General features: G+C 42.9%; 1 protein-coding gene across 2 annotated transcripts in view; it reads right to left on the reverse strand.

Moving 5' to 3' along the window:
• VPS41 (VPS41 subunit of HOPS complex) overlaps positions 1-20,622 on the reverse strand; it is a 661,741-nt gene that overhangs the window by 389,783 nt on the left and 251,336 nt on the right. For both annotated transcript variants that reach the window (XM_063922529.1, XM_063922530.1), the window contains exon 7: positions 12,397-12,462. In XM_063922529.1, the coding sequence (XP_063778599.1) occupies positions 12,397-12,462 (66 nt within the window). The remainder of the gene's footprint in view (positions 1-12,396; positions 12,463-20,622) is intronic.

Below are 20,622 nucleotides of genomic sequence, written 5' to 3' on the forward strand. Positions count from 1 at the left end.
CCTCGTAGCAGAGAGTCTGAAGCTCTCTGAAAATAAAAAACCTAACTAAAATACTTTCTTATTAGCAAGCTCAGGAGAGCTCACTAAAAGCACCCAGCTCTGTCCGGGCACAGATTCTAACTGGGGTCTGGAGGAGGGGCATAGAGGGAGGAGCCAGTGCACACCAGTAGTACTAAATCTTTCTTAGAGTGCCCAGTCTCCTGCGGAGCCCGTCTATTCCCCATGGTCCTTACGGAGTCCCCAGCATCCACTAGGACGTTAGAGAAAAACAGAATACCAACCAAAGTAAGGATTGCAACCTTATTTCCAGTGAAGTGAAACCTTCATGTGCAGCATAACATTTTACAGAATGGTGTACTACCAACGTCAGGAAAACTCACAAACTTGGGTGACTCCCCACAGGCTCCTGGAAGAGTTGTCTCTCTGACCCAACTCAACTTCCTAGTGAAGCAGGTGGGAAAGGAGACTGGGTAGTACAATTCGCCACTCTGCCTCACCGCCTGCATTAGCCACATGATGACAAAAGAAAAAATGTATCATCACTGGGATGAATTGGGACTGCGAGCCAGGCATTATCACCCATCATCAGTGCCCAGATGCAAATGCCGCAGCCATGTTCCAAAATATAGTGGAAAACATTCACAGAAGAGTGAGGACTGTTATAGCAGTGTGGACAGTATAGCAATGTGGACTAACTTCATAGCAATGCCTACTGTCTTGCAAGCACACAATGGGCAGGATGCAGCAAGCATCACATTTTGCTTGTGATGCATCCCGCCACTGTCCGCATGCATATCAGCGTTTACTAATGCGATGCGCTTACTAATGCTATGCGTGCGGTAAGAGCTGTCATTTGCGATGATAGGACTTCCGGGTTTGTGACCCGGCGTCCTATCTGCGCATGCGCCAAGTGACGTACGCGCCGCAGGGGTTGCTGGGAGGGATCCAGTTGGATCAGAAGGGGTTGAGCAATAGAAGCCCATAGGCTTCTATAGGACAACGCCATCTGAAGATGGCAGTCCACCGCATCCAAGCCCCAGAATCTATCGCATTCTGGGGTTGGGTGCATATGTGGTACGCGGTTAAACCTCCAGAAACAGCATGTTCGGAGGATTGCCCATGTTTTTACCATTGCTGCATCTCGCCTAGTGGTAATGGTAAAAACGCGGCCAAACCTTTGAAGTGGGCGAGATGCAGCAATGATAACAACGCCGCCTAACCTTCTAAAATGCAGTTTTTGGAGGTTTGGCTGTGTACTGCATATGCACCAAGTACTGGAATGCGATAGATTCCGGGGTTTGGTGCGGTGGACTCGGACATCTTCAGATGGCTTTGTCCTATAGAAGTCTAAGGGCTTCTAACGCTCAACCCCTTCTGAGAGGAATCCAACCAGATCCCTCCCAGCACCCCCAGTGGCACGTGCAGAGAGGGCGCTGACCCAGAAGTCCTATTATCGCAAAGGACAGCATTTACCACAAGAGCTGTCCTTTGTATTTTTCTTCATGCATACAGCGTTAGTAAACACCAATATGCAAGTGGAGAGTGGCCGGATGCATCGCAAGCAAAATCTGATGCTTGCTGCTGCATCCCGCTCAGTGTGTGATAGTTTTAGTCATTTAGTGTACATCAATAATTTCCAATTAAGTTTAAGTTAGTAAACAAGTTCATTACAGATTACTGCAAGCAAAGCATACTGCATAACAATGGTTAAAGAACGCTGGTTTATTCCTCTAACTGTCCACATTATAAAATGTTCTTTCCTCTCTTTTTGACCCACTAATGCTAGAGGGACAAGGCAAACACAAATGCACACAACTGTTCATAATAATTACAGAAATAAAATGTATTTTGCTTGTAGCTTTAAACAGGTCAAGCTAAATCATCCCTCTCAGTGCCATGTCATTCCAAAAGCATTTACACACTGACATTTCTACGTTTGCAAAACACAGTGTATTTGTTCTTTGGCATTTTTGCATCTCTGTATCACAGAATACCTCATATTATTCTGAAAATAAAGCATTGGTCTCTATTAAAGGGCCAATAATAAGGAACCAAGGCTCTGTTTATAAAGCAGCCTTGGCATTACAGAGGTACTCATCAAGCCTTTTTAAAGAACACAATATATACTTTTTTCCAGAAACTTAAAACTTTATAGTGTAAGGGCAAGATGTAATGCAAGTGTTTTAGCCAATAAAAACAACATGACATTATGGGTAAACATACTACACTTCTCTTAAGAAGCTACAAATAACAGAAATAAAAGCAGTTAAACCTAAATGAATAATAGAAAATCAATGGGCATGAAAGTTTTAAGCGATTTCTGAGTCAGGGAAGTACAGTATATGGTTATATCCTGAATCGTGTAAAATCCTAGTGCTACTCAGCATCGTGCCCAGTGCTGTAGTCTAGATGGATTAGATATTTACCACTATTCAGTATTAGCTAATGAAGAATTATTATTTCCCTAGTACGACTGGACAGTATTGCAGAGCCGGCCTTAGGCATAGGCAAACTAGGCAAATGCCTAGGGCATTTGGTATGCTTAGGGGCACCAGCAGCTTCTGCTGATTAAAATGATATGCGGCATGCCTATATTCTGTGTGTGACTGCGGCTGTATATGCAAACGAAACGCTACGTTGCAGTGTATTCCTGGAAATCACTGTAATGTAGCATTTCGTATGCAGATACAGCCGCAGTCACACACAGAAATATAGGCATGCTGCATATCATTTTAATCAGCAGAAGCTACTTGTGCACCCTAGCCACATAGTAATGCAAATAAGATGCATTTTCATAAACAAAAGGCGCCCAACGTTAGCAGAGCTGCCAGCTCACTCATGCCAGGCATCTCCTGCAAGAACTAGCGGCGGTGCAAGGGGGCACCAGCCAAAATCTTGCCTAGGGCATCATATTGGTTAGGGCCGGCTCTGCAGTATTGGCCTGGGCATCTCTAGGTGTGAGGACTGGTTATTTATTCTGTACCAGGTAAATAGTAGCTTCTACTAAACTGCATAGTAAATAATAAATACAATTTAGTGCCCCCATTATTAAATAAATCATCATTATTAAAGTGATATCTAATAACATACCGAATAGAGGATAAAAATCTAACAGGGTCCCCACTAGAAGATTAATGTCCAACAGTGCCCACATTAATCAACAAATATTTAATAGTGCTTCCATTAGTGGATAAATAGCTAATAATGCCCCCATTACTTAATACAGGTTGAGTATCCCTTATCCAAAATGCTTGGGAACAGAAGCATTTTGTATATCGGATGTTTCCGTATTTTGGAATAATTGCATACCATAATGAGATATTGTGGCGATGGGACCCAAGTTTAAGCACAGAATGAATTTATGTTTCCTATACACATTATACACACAGCCTGAAGGTCATTTTAGCCAATTTTTTAAATAACTCTGTGTATAAAACAAAGTTTGTGTACATTGAGCCACCAGAAAACAAAGGTTTCACTATCTAAGTCTCACTCAAAAAAATTCTGTATTTCGCAATATTCCGTATTTTGGAATATTAGGATATGGGGTACTCAACCTGTAAATATTTAACAGTGCTTCCATTAGTGTAAAAATATCTAGTGAATCCAGTATTGTATAAATATCTAATAGTGCTCCTATCAGAGGATAAATATCTATTAGTGCTCCACAGGGAAGGATCGCCCCAGCGAAAACTCTGGATAGTCCCCGCCGGGCCGACTCAAAAGTGCCCAAGTCAGGCCTCTCTCTGACGATGAGCGGACTGGGCCGGTGGTGCAGTGAGAAAGTGCCCCCTTGCAGCAACAACGCAACCTGATCCACAGACTGAAGAGAGTGTGAGGAGGAGGAACCAGCAGCAGATTTCCAACCAGTGATAAGTGCTGCTATGATTTTACTGTTCCAATTTTCACTGCAGCATTGCTGCTTGGAGCGGAGACGGAGCATAGCTGTGGTTGCTGTGCTGACTAGACGTGGCCAGTATGACTCGCATCTCACACTGTGCGCCGTGCGGCTCTGTCTCTTTGCTGGTGCTGACAATAGTCAATGACACTTAGCTGGCTCCACCACTTCTTTAAAGTCAAAGAGAAAAAACATGCTGCTGCTTTCAGGGGTATCCGTAACCAACAGATCCTTTTCGTTAGTGCAGTGTATCTCTGCTGAAAGAACTCACATGGGGTAAGCTGAAAGTATATTGGGGTAAATGACAGTAGCAAGTGGAAAAGTGTCCAATGGACCTAAACTATAGGTTTCCTTCCATAAAGGAGCTACTGACTGAATTTACAAATATATACATAAATGTTCCCATAGCTCTTATAGAACTTTAGATGTTTGACTTTCTGTTTGCATTTGTTGTGGAGTTAGGTGCAAGCTACTGTATTATCTGCTAATGGTAACTGATGAAATAAGCTGAAGACATTGATTGTACTATATACAGTATGTTCTTTCATGCGAATTTTGAGGCTTGCCATATGGTATAATCCCCCACCATTCCCTCCAGTATCACAATTTTATCTTGTTAAGCTAATATTCTGTACCCATCACGAGGACAGATTTTTTTTTCCTCCTACAAGATTACTGGATTGAATGTATATTCATTTAATATTAAGTTTATATTTGGCTGACAAATGGGTTATAATCAGGTTGGTAACAGCGTTAATACAGATCTATGATGGCATGCAGGGTGTATTATCTGCCATCAATCGAACCATTTTCAGAGGAAACTGCATCACTGGGCGTGCTCTGTCTATCACGGTATATGTGTTGTGTGAGAGGGTGGCACCATGTGCATTGGCCATAGAGTCTCTCTCAGCATTCTCATGCACAGTGCACACCATCACACAGGCTAGTATAGGAATATTTATACACAAACATATTAGTATATTAAACCCATCAGTTGTCGGGTCACTAGCTATTGTATATGTGTACTTGATGGTATTACTATAGGAGTATATTAACACTTCCCCCGGTTGCCCTTCAACTTCATACCTGCCAAGTAGGTTCCCCCTGCTATGCAGTATCATCTTCCCAATGATATTCTGGAAGATGGCACAAGCACATGAGACAGTAAGGACTGTCACAATGCCAGAGGCTATGTTTCCATTGTTTGGCACCATCTTTCTTAAGTGAAGACAATCAGCTTTCATTTCAGGGTATTCACATTCAAATTAGAGAAAGGGTTTATAAACTACATCTGTTTAATATGCAGTCCCCTATTTTTCAAGGGACCAAAAGTAATTGGACATTTGATGCAAAAGCTGTTTCATGGACAGGTCTGGACTATTTCTTCATTTTCTCTATATCAACATTTGCATTTGGAAGGCGTTGCTGAGCACCCACAACATGTGGTCAAAGAAGCTCTCAATGCAAATGAAAGAGGCCATCCTTAGGCCTCTTAAAAAAAATTAAAAATTAAATCCATCAAAGAGATAGCAGGAACCCTAGGATTAGCTAAATCAACAGTTTGGTACATCCTAGGGAAAAACAGAATGTGCAGTACTGGTGAGTTCAGCAACACAAACCGGCCTGGACATTGACAGAAGACAACAGTGGTGTATGATCACAGGATCCTTTCTATTTTAAAGAAAAACCCCTTCACAACATCTAGCCAAGTGAAGAACACCCTCCAAGAAGTAGGTATATCATTGTCCGAGTCTACCATCAAGAGATGACATTACAAGAGTAAACACAAGGTGCTAACCATTCATAAACCTCAAAAATAGTTAGGCCAGATTACACTTTGCCATAAAACATCTAAAAAAGCCAGCCCAGTTCTGAAACAGCATTCTTACGGCAGATTAAACTAAGATCAACCTGTACCAGAATGATGGGAAGCAAAAAGTATGGAAAAGTCTTGGAATAACTCATGATCCAAAGCACTCTACATCATCTGTAAAACACGGTGGGGGCAGCATGATAGCATGGGTATACATGGCTACCAATGGCACTGGGTTAATAGTGTTTACTGATAATGTGATGGAACACAGAAGCAGACAGATAAATTCTGAAGTTTATAGGGATGCACGGTCTCCTTAGATTCAGCCAAATTCAGCAAAGTTGATTGGACAACGCTTCACTTAACATATGGAAAATGACCCAAAACATACTGTGAAAGCAAAATAGGAGTTTCTCTAAAGAAAAGAAGTATAATATTCTGCAGTGGCCGAGTCAGTCTACTGATCTGAACACGTTCAAGCAAGCATTTCACTTGCTAAACACAAAACTAAAGGCTGATAGACCTACGAACAAACAACAACTAAAGACAAATGCAGTAAAGGCCTGGAAAAGCAATACAAAGGAAAAAAAAAACAGCATTTGGTGATGTCCATGGGTTCCACACTTCAGGTAGTCATTGTCTGCACAGGATTCTCTACAAAGTATTACAAATTAAAATTTTATTTATGATTGTTAATTTGTCCAATTACATAAAAAACCCTGGAAATAGGGGAATGTGTATAAAAATGGTTGCAATTCCTAAACGTTTGACACAATATTTCTGCTCAAACCCTTCAGTTAAAGCTGAAAGTCTGCACTTCAATTGCATCTCCATTGTTTAATTGTAAATACATTGTGGTGGCATACAGAGCCTAAATTATGCCAGTTGTTTCAGTGTCCAAATATATATGATAATAACCACCAAGGCTACCACAGCTCGGGTAGCGTTGGCGGTGATGTCCCGAATCCGGCAGTAAGCCAGGTCAGGCCGCCAGTCTGAAAGGGGTCGCACCCGGAAAGGACCCGTATACAAAATCCCAGGTGCATCCCGGCATAGCGGTGTGAAAGGGGTATAAATTGACGACGAATGCAATGAGGATTTATTCACAAAGTGAATGACAGTCTGGCACCACTTGTGGCAGCAACAGGGTGAGAGTGACTATAACGACACACGTGTCACAACCATTGGTTTCTGATAACTATAGTTAACTGAAGTTTCTATTGTAGTGACTAGTAAGACCAAGAAAACCCTAAAAACTCCAGCAAAGGGCAGATTCCATTATGCGTTAGAGCTGCCAGATTGGGTACTATGTGGCTTCCAGAGCTTTTCTGCAGAAGGCAGATTCTTCTTGCAAGCACAATCTGCCTACCACAATACATGATACAGTAGGCAAAGCTAGCTGCCGGTGGCTAATTGAATCTGCCCCAAGTGTTAGCTTTCAATACAAATCTTGGATGTGAGATATAATTTATAGAGAGAGGAATATTAATCATTTTTAGACTAACCAGGTGGTTTTGCAGTGATTAATCCTCTGTCACTATTGTGCATCACACAGGCTCGCCCTCATTCACCACATTAATATATTATTTGTTTAATCTACACTATGGGCCTAATTCTGAGTTGATCGCAGCAGCAAATTTGTTAGCAGTTGGGCAAAACCATGTGCACTGCAAGGGGGGCAGATATAACATGTGCAGAGAGAGTTAGATTTTTGGTGGGGTGTATTCAAACTGAAATCTAAATTGCAGTGTCAAAATAAAGCAGCCAGTATTTACCCTGCACAGAAACAAAATAACCCACCCAAATCTAACTCTCTCTGCACATGTTACATCTGCCACACCTGCAGTGCACATGGTTTTGCCCAACTGCTAACAAACTTGCTGCTGCGATCAACTCAGAATGACCTCCTATGTGCCTTTTCTATAAGCTCAACCACAATCACTTCATGGACTTATCCACCAAAGATGATCTTAACTAAGTAGCAGAGATTTGCATTTCTATATTCTATAGGTCATCATCCACCAACCATAACTTCACCTATAAATTAGAAGTGCATGAACATTTCAAATTGTTTCAAAATGCAGTTAACTTTCTTAAACAACAATAAAAATATATAGTTTTACTTAATCAAAAAAACTAATTTAATTTTTGTCTTAAATCAAACAGTGAGCACTATACCACTATGTTTAAAGTTCATGTTTAAGGATCACTATTCACCATTAAGAAACACCAAAATGCATCAAATTTTGCACATAATTTCGAACCAGCTCAATCATGTGCAAATGGCCCGATTATGAACAAAATGGTTTCAACATAGTTGAACAGGCCAACTTTTAACATTTTGTATCATTTTTATTATTTATTAATATTTATATATGCCATTGGGCTTGACAGTTGGAAACATAATTGAAAGTCATTAAATTAAGGAGAACTTTTGAATTTTAGAACTCATGATCCAACCATCTCTAGTATGGCTGTTTCCTTTGTCTTTCAGCAGCCCACTTATTTTCCACTTCTACAGTGTCTGATTAAAAACAGACTTGTGAACTCTCTGAGATGACATTCTTTTTCTTACTGACATACCTGGTCTTAAAGACTGAGGTGATGTGCTTAAACTGTAAGACCTTAGGAGTATAGTAATTATCACTTACGAATGGTGAAGTGAACCAGCTTTGGATTTATTGTTTTCCTTCTGTGCCTAGATTTCCATAGAAGATCACAGGTTTTTGGATCACAATTGTCAAAGTTTGCAGAGACGATGTTTGCGCAGCCACATCGAAAAAGTTGGTTGGATTTTAGAGCTAAACATTGGCTGACGCATGAATTTGTGGGGCTCACAAAAAGCCACCGCGCCCCCCCCCCCACCCCACCCACACACACACACACACACACACACACACACACACACACACACACACACTTCCCCAAGCTGCGGCTGCCAGCATCATGTTGGGAATTCCCAATTCCTCTGGGGCAGGGAGAGTTATTAAAAAGTTATTAAATAGATTGGAACCCATGGCGTTGCTACGTTTCTTCTAAACCTCCTGCTCATTATCGCAAAAGAATAAAAAAACAAAAAAAAAAAACAATCATTTAACAATCATCTAATTGAATAAGGAAATGTACTCATACCCTTGTACACTAGGGGCACACTGTTTGTTATTAGTTTTTTTTTTAATTATTACACAGCTCAACATCTACGGTCTACATGTACAGTATATAACAGCCAATAACTTGCAGTTCCCTGCTATTCAGTCATATTTCTATTGCAAGTAAACTGTTGCCGCTGCTTAAACCACAGATGTTGCCAATAAGTTCATTTAAAATTAAATTGTTTCTTGATTATTTGTTATCGGGAGTATGAGTCAGTTTGGCTAGTATGACACACTTGTCCAATCCATGAGAGATCCGACACCCGACACTGGACAAGTGTGCATCCTCCGCCGACCAACCCACACAACCGATCCTGGTCACCTGTCCAGTCACCTGGTTTTTAAACCTGCTTAAAAACTAGAAGACCCGTTAGTGTAACCTGCGACAAGACTCCGTATTTACAAAACAACTTCCTAAATTTCTAATGACCCAAAAGCAAACCATATACATAACCATAGCATCATAATTAAAAGTTTTGGTGATTACCATCGACATCATATGCATAGAAATCAGACATAAGCTACATATGTAGCTGTACTTTCAGAAAACAGTATGTACAGCATTAAGCACCTTAAGCATAAAACTGCCCTTGGACAAGGTTAAAGGCTGATTTAGGATTTCACTTATCTTGTGCCACATTTCTACAGCTCACTAAAACTGTATTTTACCATCTTCTAGCTTGATTTCTCAGTTTTAACATATTATTGCTTTTTTTGTTTTCGTCAAGCCCCCTCCAAGACCAACTATATATAATTTTTGAAGCACTTTATCAATGCTAGGTGTAAAGTCTACATTTATCAAAGTTTTCAACCAGTTCTGAAGTGGCATGATTTACACTGGCGATGAAAATATCCTATTATATTTAATGCACAACCAATTTTACACAGAGCTTATACATGGATGACAAATGGCTGAACAGATTCTGAACTACACAAACAGAACAACACAGTAGGAGCAGATTTTATGACCTCTACTTGTAAACACTAAATTAATAAATATTAAAACAAAAAAGGAGACACAATTAACTCAGGGAAACTGAAGTAGAACAAAATAATTGACAAAAAGAGGAAAAAACGAAACATAATACTAGTATAAAGGTAAGTACATACATTTGATAGATTATACAGGTTTAATGGAAAAGGACATTTTAGTTTTAACTGGAATTAACGTTTAAACAAAACCTCTCTTATTTTTTTCTTTATTGAGCTGCTCTCACTGAATTAAAAGTGTCCATTTATCTGTCCACAATGCCATGTATCTATTACCATTGCTAAATACTGACACAATGTTTAGATAGAAAATATCATTTTGAAATAGGGAAAGTAAAATAATCAGCACAGCAGGAGCGATGTCCACTTTCTGACAAAAAGGAGACCTATTCCGTTACATGAAGCCGAGTGCGACTTTGAGCCAATCATGCTGTGAGGCCGCAGTATGGAGAGAGGCAGTCCCTACATGTCTCCCATAGAGCTTACTACACAGACTCTCATCTTGCCGCTGATAGCTCACAGTGTAATAGGCTCTCTTTTAATGAATTTGACACATCCAGGAAATTGTTTATTCACTTACTGGATGTCTGCTGTGGATGTGTTTTGCCTTTTTTGCTGCTTGTGATAAAATGACAATATCCAGTTGTTCAGTACTTTGTTTCTAATCAGAGATCCAGTGGTGGTACATCTTATCACCGCGATTCATACATTTAAGTTGTCCTTGTTACAGGCAACTCAGACTATATGTACAGTACAAAAATATATTCCACATGTGCATAGATATAAAACACTCCACACTGTCACCTAACGTACACTGTCCATGTATATTTTCATATTCTATTGGCATCTAAATTGTTATTGGACTTATAAAGTTCAGAATGCATCTACACCAAATACTTTATAAGTCACGCTGGGAGCCATTCTCTCAAGTAATTTCAAAGTGCATTGAAAATGGCTCCTGTAGACACTTCCCCTTTGGCTAGGTACATCATTCTCTAACATGCGTGAAGTCCCAAGTCCTGACAGAGACACTGGGCCTGATTAAGAGGTGGATGTAATGCCGATGTTTGCAGATTTAAGCAACAGATGTGTATCTGATGGTGTGTCTTAATAAATGTACAAATGCCCGCAGTAAATACGTACAAATGCCCGCAGCTTTAACATATGTATATTGATGCAGAAGGGCTGCATACAGAATCATAGTACCTCTAAATCAGGCCTATTGTTACCATGACCCTAATTGATAGAAACCTGGACAAAGGAACTATAAATTTAATTTTGTATCTTAACAATTTGTCTCATATAGGGGTAGATGTATTATGTGGCGATATGGAAGGGGAGGGGGGGGGAAGTAGTATCAGTGCTTAAAGCACTTCCCCCCATGTACTATTGTGCCAGTGTGCGCTACATGACAGCAGCGCTATGCAAAAAGATAGACAGCACATCGATATGCAATGCAGTATATGAACGCTCACTGGCACTGACCGTTCCAGCACCTTCAGCTATTGATTGCGACACTTGCTGGTGATGATGCCCTATCTCCACAGCAAGGACAGTGCTGTTCCTGGCTGAAGCAGCTCCAGGCTCCGGGCTGCACAGAAGATCTTGTAATAATGGCAAGATCTCCGGCATGCCCAGAGAAGCTGCCAGGGGAGAGATACAGTGCATTAGCACTAAGTGGGTAATGCCATAGGGGGGAGTTTTCACTCTCTCACTCAGGCAGACAAGATGTTAATACATCTTGTCGGCGTCGTTTCCTGCTTCACCTCGGTAAAGATCCAAAGCAGGAAATGTTATACCCGCACGAAACGTGTGGGTATAATACATCTACCCCATAATTTGCAATTGTATAAAATAGTACTAATAGCGGAATCTAAACCTACATCATTAGGACTAGCTACAGATATGATCGCTAATAATCGCGAGTAGTTTACGACGACCAGTGTGCCCGCGGCGTGCAGGGACACTGCGTATGCACCATGCGATCCTTAGGATAGAATGGTGCGCAAGCTCCTGCGGCTGTGTCAGAAGCGGACATGAATATCTGCACCCGCAATGCATTTGCACGCGGCAGTACAGATGATGGAGGACACATATGTATATAGTTCTAATGAGGCAGCCCAGAATACCTTGCTTTGCCTCTTCAGATGCAGACTCTGTTATTTAAAAAAAGGCAAATTCAAATAAGCATACTGTAAATCTTGCAATTCCCAATCTATTTGCATACTTATTTACTCCTTCTCCTCAGATTTATTAGTTGGGGGGGTTTACACAGTGTTTAATTTTGGTTGGAGTTCACATTAAAGTACTAAAAGAACACAGACTGAAATACTGTTGTTTAAAGCACTGGCCTTGATATACAATTTCTATTCAACATTGCGATGATTATTTAAATATGGTGAATATATCTGCATAGAATTTTTTCCTTGATGATCACTTATTTAAATCCACTTAGCCATGTACCTGCTGTAAAGATCGTTCAACTTGAAGACCCATATAATTAGAACCTTGAACCACATAATACCAAACATAAATTAACCTACCTTGTTTCCTCCGGTCACAAACTGCTTACAGTGAGACTTTCCAAACTGAGGATGAACAGCGACAATCTAGAGATACAAAGATAACATTACAGCCATAGATTGCAGACTAGTCATGACAAATGGTGGCTAACATGGCACAGCCGATCTTTTTAGGTAATATTTGTCTGTACTTCTCTCTACTTACCTATATGTCTAACTATGGCAAAGTTTATTATAAAAGATATAGGTTTCTTATACTTCTTAATTTTGTAATGTATCAAGTTCTGCCATATGTCCAAATAAATAATGAAGAAATTAGAAATTGCCGCAACCTCGCAGCCACCAGCGATTCGCGGGAGAGCATGCAACTATGCAATCCTATGGATCTTGGGTACGTACGCAGTGCACCTGCACGGCCGCAGGCACACTAGTCGCAGCAATCGACTCGCAGGAAAGATGAGGGTTGTCACATCTGTACACCATTTACTAGTGTATTGTTATCTACTGAACATTTTACTAATTCATTAGTCAGTGTGATGCTATGGTTATCTCTTCGGGAAGCGGTAAAGAAACCGCCGCACGGAATCCTGGCGATCACAATGCTGACGCCGGGATCCCACACAGCAGTACAATGCTGGTACCGTAGGCTTTTCTCCCTATATGGGTGTCCACGACACCAATAAAGGAAGAATAGAATCTGTGTACTCGCCCTGCTGCCAGCATTCTGGTGGCCGCTGTCGGTATGCTGACGGACAGCATCCCAGCCGTCGATATTACATACTGATTCCGTCTCTTGTATATATTAAATATTGTGAGCACCGCAGTTAGAATGTATCTCTGTATTCAATTCCTAGCAACAGAAAAAGATATCAATGCCACTGAAATGAGTATTGAGCAATTCTTTATTTATGGAGCAGCATTATGTTTTATTGCAGATTTAAGAGCGGAAATAAAGTAGAAAGAGCAGCATAATAACTAATGATTTTCTGTGCTTATATCAGGTTGTGGTTTTACATGCGGGGATGTTTACACCAAAACCTAATGTACTTGAAAGTTATGCTAGAAATGATATACAAATTAATGTACAGTGTCTGTAAAATTGTATTAAGTATATAAACTGACAGCAAATAACTACATGGACTGCTTTACCTTAAAAACCTTATAACCTTATATTTTATCGCTGCTCACAGCCACTACAAATGAAAAATAATATATTATCTTGCAGCATTTACTTTATTAAACTACTGTATGGAGCACAGAGCATGATAACTTGCTATTGGCACTGTGATTAATAGATAATAGTATTGGAGCCTTGGGTATGATTCCAGCCAGTCTGTTATCCCTTTGTAAGGGCTTTGTATAAAGGGGTATGGGTCATTAGGTCAGCCACATTTAGGTCGACAGTCATTAGGGCGACCACTATTGGCCGACATGCATTTGGTCGACATGAACAAGGTCAACATGAAAAAAGGTCGACATGATGGGTTTTTTTAAAAACTTTTTTGGTGTTGTTTTATTCGTAAAATGACGGGGAACCCCAATTAGCGCACCGCGTCCCCCTCGCATGGCTTGCTTCGCTCGCCATGCTTCAGTCAAGGAGCCTCACTCCGCTACCACTGCACTCGGCACAGGTTACTATTCCCAATCGTATTCCACGTGGAACGTAAAATATGAAAAAGTTAAAAAAATTAAGAAAAAAATAAAATAGTAAAACACATGTCGACTTAATGACCGTATCCCGTATAAAGGGCAGGTTAAAGAAGTGAAGAGTTGTACTTGGGAGGAAGGGATCCTGTAAATTGCTGGATTTGAGATATTCTACAACTTTTTTTTTTTAAAGTGTTTCCATTACTTTCTCTACTGCTGATGTAAGGCCAGGGTTGGACTGGCCCACGGGGTACAGGGATCAGGTTCCAGACTCTGCACTTGAATTGTACATTATACATATTATCTACAGTGTATTGCAATTATTAATATCATGCACGCACTAGCAATATTTACTATATATATTTATCATGGGGCCCATACCATGGTTAGCCAAGCCTCTGTGGCAGCTGACCACACCCCTAAGTATGGGCCTCTACCACTGCATCCCCCCAATGGGCCCTCCATGCCCCAGTCAGACACTGTGTAAGGCTCACTGGTCGGTAATTGCTTCCCTCTTCCCTGTTTCCACTTTTGTAGAGTGGGACTACTTTTAGTCTTTTCCAGTCCTCTGGAATTACACATGTATCTAGTGACAGGTTGAATAATTCTGTTAATGGTACTACCAGAACCCCTTTAAGCTCTTTTGGATGTATCCTTTCTGGTCCCATTGATCCACTTTCAGTTTTGAGAGCTCTGTTAGGACCTTCTCCTCTGTAAATTGACTTATTTGTACCAACTTTTTTCTGAATACACATGTAACTTAACTGTGGCACCTTTCCCTCTCTTTCAGTCATGAATATTGAGCAAAAATAATTATTAAGGTGATCTGCCATTACATTGTCTCCCCTCAAAAAGACTCACACTGTCTGTCTTTAGTTTTATTTTTCTGCCTTTTGTTTTTCTCCTTTCACTTATAAACCTATAAAAAAGGTTTGACCCCCTTAACCACTGACTGGGCCATTTTCTCCACAGCTTGTGCCTTTGCACATCTAATTACCTTCTTAGGGGTCTATAAAATAAGAGTCGGAACCATTCCAACATGCAGTTGTCGGAATGGATCCGACAACCCCTATTCAATGGAGGGCCAAGTCCGCCGTACACAGGGTCCTGTGCTGCCGCAGCTGTCAGCGGTTGCGCTGACCGCAGCGGCCAGGGGTGCAGATGGCGGCGGCCGGCGGGGGGATTAACGGCGGCAGGCGTAAGCGGGAGGAGCAGAGATCGGCGGCCGGCGGGAGGAGCTGGATGCGGGGGGACATGTCTGCGGCGGCGGGGGGAGGCGCTGCAGGGAGAGAGGTGCCTCGCCTCCCCCCTCCGCCGCAGACATGTCTCCCCGCAGCAAGCTCCTCCCGCCGATCTCAGCTCCCCCAGCCGCCCACAGCACCGCTCATCTCCTGTGTCTGCTTATATTTCCTAAAGGACATCTTTTTTTGCTTTCACAATAGTTTCAATTTCTTTCACAAACCACACAGGCTTCCTTTTCCTTTTTTTTTCCTAACCCATTTGAAACAAAGGTCTTTTGCCTTTAGTATTGCACTTTTCAATGTTTCCCACCTCTCCTGCACTCCTCAAGTTCCTCCATTCTGCCAAACAATTGCTTACACATTTTCCCATCTCTACAAAATCAGCCTTCTTAAAATCTAACGCCTTTGTTTCTGTGTGCATCCAGAAAGTATGCACAGCGCTGCACTTTTTCCACATTTTGTTATGTTACAGCCTTATTCCAAAAAATTCTATACACAATACCCCGTAATGACAACGTGAAAAAAGTGTTTTTGAGATTTTTGCAAATTTATTAAAAATGAGTATTCGCAGCATATGCTCAATAGTTTGTTGATGCCCCTTTGGCAGCAATTACAGCCTAAAGTCTTTTTTAATATGATGCCACAAGCTTGGCACACCTATAATTTGGAAAGTACGCCCATTCCTCTTTGCAGCACCTCTCAAGCTCCATCAGGTTGGATGGGAAGCGTTGGTGCACAGCCATTTTCAGATCTTTCCAGAGATGTTCAATCGGATTCAAGTCTCTGGCTGGGCCACTCCTTTGATATCTTGGCTGTGTGCTTAGGGTCGTTGTCCTGCTCAAAGATTAACTGTCGCCCCAGTCTGAGGTCAAGAGCGCATATTGGCCCTCATTCCGAGTTGTTCGCTCGCTAGCTGCTTTTAGAAGCATTGCTCACGCTAAGCCGCCGCCTACTGGGAGTGAATCTTAGCTTTGCAGAATTGCGAACGAAAGATTCGCATAATTGCGAATAGAAATTTCTTTGCAGTTTCTGAGTAGCTCGGGACTTACTCTGCCACTGCGATCAGTTCAGTCAGTTTCGTTCCTGGTTTGACGTCACAAACACACCCAGCGTTCGCCCAGACACTCCCGTTTCTCCAGCCACTCCGGCGTTTTTTCCAGAAACGGCAGCGTTTTTCCGCACACACCCATAAAACGGCCAGTTTCCGCCCAGAAACACCCACTTCCTGTCAATCACACTCCGATCACCAGAACGATGAAAAATCCTCGTTATGCCGTGAGTAAAATACCTAACTTTTGTGTGAAATAACTAAGCGCATGCGCTCTGCGAACCTTGCACATGCGCAGTAAGCGACTAATCGCAATATAGCGAAACTCGGCAACGAGCGAACAACTCGGAATGAGGGCCCTTGTAGCAAGTTTTCATCCAGGATGTCTCTGTACATTGCTGCATTCATCTTTCCCTCTATCCTGACTAGTCTCCCAGTCCCTGCAGCTGAAAAACATCCCCACAGCATGCTGCTGCCATCATCATGCTTCACTGTAAGGATAGTACTGGCCTGGTGATGAGCGGAGACTGGTTTCCTCCAAACATGACGCCTGGCATTCACACCAAAGAGTTCAATCTTTGTCTCATCAGACCAGAGAATTTTGTTTCTCAAGATCTGAGAGTCCTTCAAGTGCATTTTAGCAAACTCCAGGCGGGCTGCCATATGCTTTTTACCAAGGAGTGACTTCCATCTGGCCACTTTACCATACAGGCCTGATTGGTGGATTGCTGCAGAGATGGTTGTCCTTCTGCAAGGTTCTCCTCTCTCCACAGAGGAATGCTGTAGCTCTGACAGACTGACCATCGGGTTCTTTGTCACCTCCCTGACTAGGGCCCTTCTCCCCCAATCGCTCAGTTTAGATGGCCGGCCAGCTCTAGGAAGAGTCCTGGTGGTTCCGAACTTCTTCCATTTACGGATGATGGAGGCCACTGCGCTCATTAGGAACTTCAAAGCAGCAGATATTTTTCTGTACCCTTCCCCAACTTTGTGCCTCGAGACAATCCTGTCTCGGAGGTCTACAGACAATTCCTTTGACTTCATGCTTGGTTTGTGCTCAGACATGCAGAGTCAAGTGTGGGACCTTATATAGACAGGTGTGTCGCTTTCCAAATTATGTCCAATCAACTGAATTTACCACAGGTGGACTCCAATTAAGCTGTATGAACATCTCAAGGATGATCAGTGGAAACAGGATGCACCTGAGTAAAATTTTGAGCTTCATGGCAAAGGCTGTGAATACTTACGTATTTTTAATAAGTTAGCAAAAAATAAGAATTTACTTACCGATAATTCTCGTAGTCCGTAGTGGATGCTGGGAACTCCGTAAGGACCATGGGGAATAGCGGCTCCGCAGGAGACTGGGCACAAAAGTAAAAGCTTTAGGACTACCTGGTATGCACTGGCTCCTCCCCCTATGACCCTCCTCCAAGCCTCAGTTAGGATACTGTGCCCGGACGAGCGTACACAATAAGGAAGGATTTTGAATCCCGGGTAAGACTCATACCAGCCACACCAATCACACCGTACAACCTGTGATCTGAACCCAGTTAACAGCATGATAACAGAGGAGCCTCTGAAAAGATGGCTCACAACAATAACAACCCGATTTTTGTAACAATAACTATGTACAAGTATTGCAGACAATCCGCACTTGGGATGGGCGCCCAGCATCCACTACGGACTACGAGAAATAGAATTATCGGTAAGTAAATTCTTATTTTCTCTGACGTCCTAGTGGATGCTGGGAACTCCGTAAGGACCATGGGGATTATACCAAAGCTCCCAAACGGGCGGGAGAGTGCGGATGACTCTGCAGCACCGAATGAGAGAACTCCAGGTCCTCCTCAGCCAGGGTATCAAATTTGTAGAATTTAGCAAACGTGTTTGCCCCTGACCAAGTAGCTGCTCGGCAAAGTTGTAAAGCCGAGACCCCTCGGGCAGCCGCCCAAGATGAGCCCACCTTCCTTGTGGAATGGGCTTTTACAGATTTTGGCTGTGGCAGTCCTGCCACAGAATGTGCAAGCTGAATTGTACTACAAATCCAACGAGCAATTGTCTGCTTAGAAGCAGGAGCACCCAGCTTGTTGGGTGCATACAGGATAAACAGCGAGTCAGATTTTCTGACTCCAGCCATCCTGGAAACATATATTTTCAGGGCCCTGACTACGTCCAGCAACTTGGAGTCCTCCAAGTCCCTAGTAGCCGCAGGTACCACAATAGGCTGGTTCAAGTGAAACGCTGAAACCACCTTAGGGAGAAATTGAGGACGAGTCCTCAATTCTGCCTTGTCCGTATGAAAAATTAGGTAAGGGCTTTTATAGGATAAAGCTGCCAATTCTGAGACACGCCTGGCTGAAGCCAGGGCTAACAGCATTACCACTTTCCATGTGAGATATTTTAAGTCCACAGTGGAGAGTGGTTCAAACCAATGTGATTTTAGGAACCCCAAAACTACATTGAGATCCCAAGGTGCCACTGGAGGCACAAAAGGAGGCTGTATATGCAGCACCCCCTTGACAAACGTCTGAACTTCAGGAACTGAAGCCAGTTCTTTTTGGAAGAAAATCGACAGGGCCGAAATTTGAACCTTAATGGACCCTAATTTTAGGCCCATAGACAGTCCTGTTTGCAGGAAATGCAGGAAACGACCCAGTTGAAATTCCTCTGTAGGGGCCTTCCTGGCCTCGCACCACGCAACATATTTACGCCAAATACGGTGATAATGTTGTACGGTTACATCCTTCCTGGCTTTGATCAGGGTAGGGATGACTTCATCCGGAATGCCTTTTTCCTTCAGGATCCGGCGTTCAACCGCCATGCCGTCAAACGCAGCCGCGGTAAGTCTTGGAACAGACAGGGTCCCTGCTGGAGCAGGTCCTTTCTTAGAGGTAGAGGCCACGGGTCCTCTGTGAGCATCTCTTGAAGTTCCGGGTACCAAGTCCTTCTTGGCCAATCCGGAGCCACGAGTATAGTCCTTACTCCTCTCCTCCTTATGATTCTCAGTACCTTGGGTATGAGAGGCAGAGGAGGGAACACATACACTGACTGGTACACCCACGGTGTTACCAGAGCGTCCACAGCTATTGCCTGAGGGTCCCTTGACCTGGCGCAATACCTGTCTAGTTTTTTGTTGAGGCGGGACGCCATCATGTCCACCTTTGGTTTTTCCCAACGGGTCACAATCATGTGGAAGACTTCTGGGTGAAGTCCCCACTCCCCCGGGTGGAGGTCGTGTCTGCTGAGGAAATCTGCTTCCCAGTTGTCCACTCCCGGAATGAACACTGCTGACAGTGCTATCACATGATTTTCCGCCCAGCGAAGAATCCTTGCAACTTCTGTCATTGACCTCCTGCTTCTTGTGCCGCCCTGTCTGTTTACGTGGGCGACTGCCGTGATGTTGTCCGACTGGATCAGCACCGGCTGACCTTGAAGCAGAGGTCTTGCTAGGCTTAGAGCATTGTAGATGGCCCTTAGCTTCAGGATATTTATGTGAAGTGATGTCTCCAGGCTTGACCACAAAACCTGGAAATTTCTTCCCTGTGTGACTGCTCCCCAGCCTCTCAGGCTGGCATCCGTGGTCACCAGGACCCAGTCCTGAATGCCGAATCTGCGGCCCTCTAGAAGATGAGCACTCTGCAACCACCACAGGAGAGACACCCTTGTCCTTGGTGACAAGATTATCCGCTGATGCATCTGAAGATGCGACCCGGACCATTTGTCTAGCAGATCCCACTGGAAGGTTCTTGCGTGGAATCTGCCGAATGGGATTGCTTCGTAAGAAGCCACCATCTTTCCCAGGACCCTTGTGCATTGATGCACTGAGACTTGGCCTGGCTTTAGGAGATTTCTGACTAGTTCGGATAACTCCCTGGCTTTCTCCTCCGGGAGAAACACCTTTTTCTGGACTGTGTCCAGGATCATCCCTAGGAATAGAAGTCGTGTCGTCGGGATCAGCTGTGATTTTGGAATATTGAGAATTCAACCGTGCTGGCGCAGCACTATCTGAGATAGTGCTACTCCGACTTCCAACTGTTCCCTGGATCTTGCCCTTATCAGGAGATCGTCCAAGTAAGGGATAACTAAAACTCCCTTCCTTCGAAGGAGTATCATCATTTCGGCCATTACCTTGGTAAAGACCCGGGGTGCCGTGGACAATCCAAACGGCAGCGTCTGAAACTGATAGTGACAGTTCTGTACCACAAACCTGAGGTACCCTTGGTGAGAAGGGTAAATTGGGACATGTAGGTAAGCATCCTTGATGTCCAGAGACACCATATAGTCCCCTTCTTCCAGGTTTGCAATCACTGCTCT

Source organism: Pseudophryne corroboree, chromosome 5 (assembly GCF_028390025.1).
Source record: "Pseudophryne corroboree isolate aPseCor3 chromosome 5, aPseCor3.hap2, whole genome shotgun sequence".
Taxonomy (NCBI): domain Eukaryota; kingdom Metazoa; phylum Chordata; class Amphibia; order Anura; family Myobatrachidae; genus Pseudophryne; species Pseudophryne corroboree.